The sequence below is a fragment of the Antrostomus carolinensis genome, unplaced genomic scaffold (genome assembly GCF_000700745.2).
Source record: "Antrostomus carolinensis isolate BGI_N321 unplaced genomic scaffold, ASM70074v2 scaffold29534, whole genome shotgun sequence".
NCBI classification, from domain to species: Eukaryota; Metazoa; Chordata; class Aves; order Caprimulgiformes; family Caprimulgidae; genus Antrostomus; species Antrostomus carolinensis.
In genome coordinates this window covers 6,964-8,881 of record NW_010313286.1, presented here as the reverse complement: position 1 = coordinate 8,881, position 1,918 = coordinate 6,964, and the positions used below count along the sequence as shown (strand labels likewise).

Below are 1,918 nucleotides of genomic sequence, written 5' to 3'. Positions count from 1 at the left end.
GAACCATTGCCAGGTAAGCTGAGTTACTCCAACTTCACACCCAGAGACAGGAGGACTATTCTGCATTATGGAGTTAAGAGCAAGGGTTGGAAACCTCCAAATTGCCTAGTTGGAGGCAGAAGCTGCAATTTCAGCCCCGGGGAGAGCAGGAGAGGTGAGTCAAAGAGGCAGGAGCAGGCAGAGGTGAGGCCAAAACCTGCAGTTTGGTCTTTGCCACTGGCTGGTGGGGTAAGCCAAGCACTGAGACCTTCTGCACTTTGGTTTCATCGTCTGTGACAGGAGCATTGCAATGCTGGCCTCTCTGGACAGTACCCTGAGGTCTCCAGAAGACCGGCACAGGATAACTTCTAACCTCTCCAGAGGTAGGATACTGCCTCAGAGAAGCAAACCCTGCTTCCAGCTAACCAACTGACCAACCAACCAACCATCAAATCAACAAATCATCCAACCAACCAACTATCAAATCAACCAACCAACCAACCATATAAAATCAACCAACCAACCAACCATATCAAATCAACCAACCAACTATCAAATCAACCAACCAACCAACCATATAAAATCAACCAACCAACCAACAAATCAACCAACCAGCCAACCAATCATCCATCCATCTATCCCTATATACCCTCTCTATGTCCATCCATCCATCTATACGACCATCTCTATATATACCTTCTCCATATCATTCCATCCACCCATTGATACCCAGAGGCAATCTGGGACGTGGCTCTCTGGGATGAGAGATGGGCAGGACACACAGCCAGGCCGCCTCGGCGCTGTCTCACTTACATTTGGCGCCCATGCTGGTCCTCCCTGGTGAGCACACCTTCCTTCTCCATCAGCATTTGCCGAAAGGTTCCCACTTTCTGCCGGATCTCCTCTTCGGAGTACCTGGATGGGCAAAGACATAGTCAGGGCTGCTGTGCACTGATGGTGGGTTCCCCAGGGACCTGCTGAGGATCTCCATACCTTCAGGAATGACATGTGGCCCAAGGGGCCAGTCAGAAGGAGAGGTGGTATGGTGACAGTCATCAGGGTCTGGAGGAGAGCAGGTCCTTCTGCTTGGTCCCCTACCACCACCCTCCATGTCCTCCTCTCTCCTGCCTGCCCCTCCCAGCAGTGCTTGGCAGAGAAAGGGACACCAGGAAGGGGTAAAAGCAGAGGATGGCCATGAGGTTGCCATTCCCCACCACTGCCCCAGGTTTTGGGGCACATCCCTGCCAAACCCTCTCCGGCAGTGCCAGCATCTGGTGCCTCTGTCCCATCACGAGCCTCCCTTGCTTGTCCCGTGCTGCATCGAGGCCCCACCAGCCAAGCCAGCTCTGCGCTAACACCGAACGCTGACTCAGGCCACTGCAGGGTTATTAACGAGAGACACTAATCACTTTGTCCCTGGCATCTGAGAACAGCCGCGGCAAACCATGGTGCTCCAGCTGTCCCCAAGGTGTCCCCAGGGATGGACAGGTGACAGCCCTGGGTGAGCAGTCCTGTGTCACACCCTATGGCTGCACAAGGGCACCCCTGAGCATCCCCCTCGACCAAAAATATCCAACTGGAGGGATACAGTGGAGGGAGACGGAGGAACCCGCCGTGGTCTCAGCATCATCCCTGGGAACAGGGCAAAGGGAGAGGGACCCCATATCACCACCACGCTGCCACCCTGGGAGACAGCCCTGGGTGAGCAGTCCTGTGTCACACCCTATGGCTGCACAAGGGCACCCCTGAGCATCCCCCTCGACCAAAAATATCCAACTGGAGGGATACAGTGGAGGGAGACGGAGGAACCCGCCGTGGTCTCAGCATCATCCCTGGGAACAGGGCAAAGGGAGAGGGACCCCATATCACCACCACGCTGCCACCCTGGGAGAGAAGGGTCAGGCTCTGGGTGCATGCTTGTACTCCCCCACACTGTCTC

General features: G+C 55.1%; 1 protein-coding gene across 1 annotated transcript in view; it reads right to left on the bottom strand.

The window, feature by feature from the left end:
* LOC104524441 (serine/arginine repetitive matrix protein 3-like) overlaps nucleotides 1-1,918 on the bottom strand; it is a gene marked incomplete at both ends in the record, with an annotated part of 10,344 nt that overhangs the window by 5,801 nt on the left and 2,625 nt on the right. Inside the window, one exon of the mRNA XM_010167318.1 lies at nucleotides 793-894. Within this exon, the coding sequence (XP_010165620.1) occupies nucleotides 793-894 (102 nt within the window). The remainder of the gene's footprint in view (nucleotides 1-792; nucleotides 895-1,918) is intronic.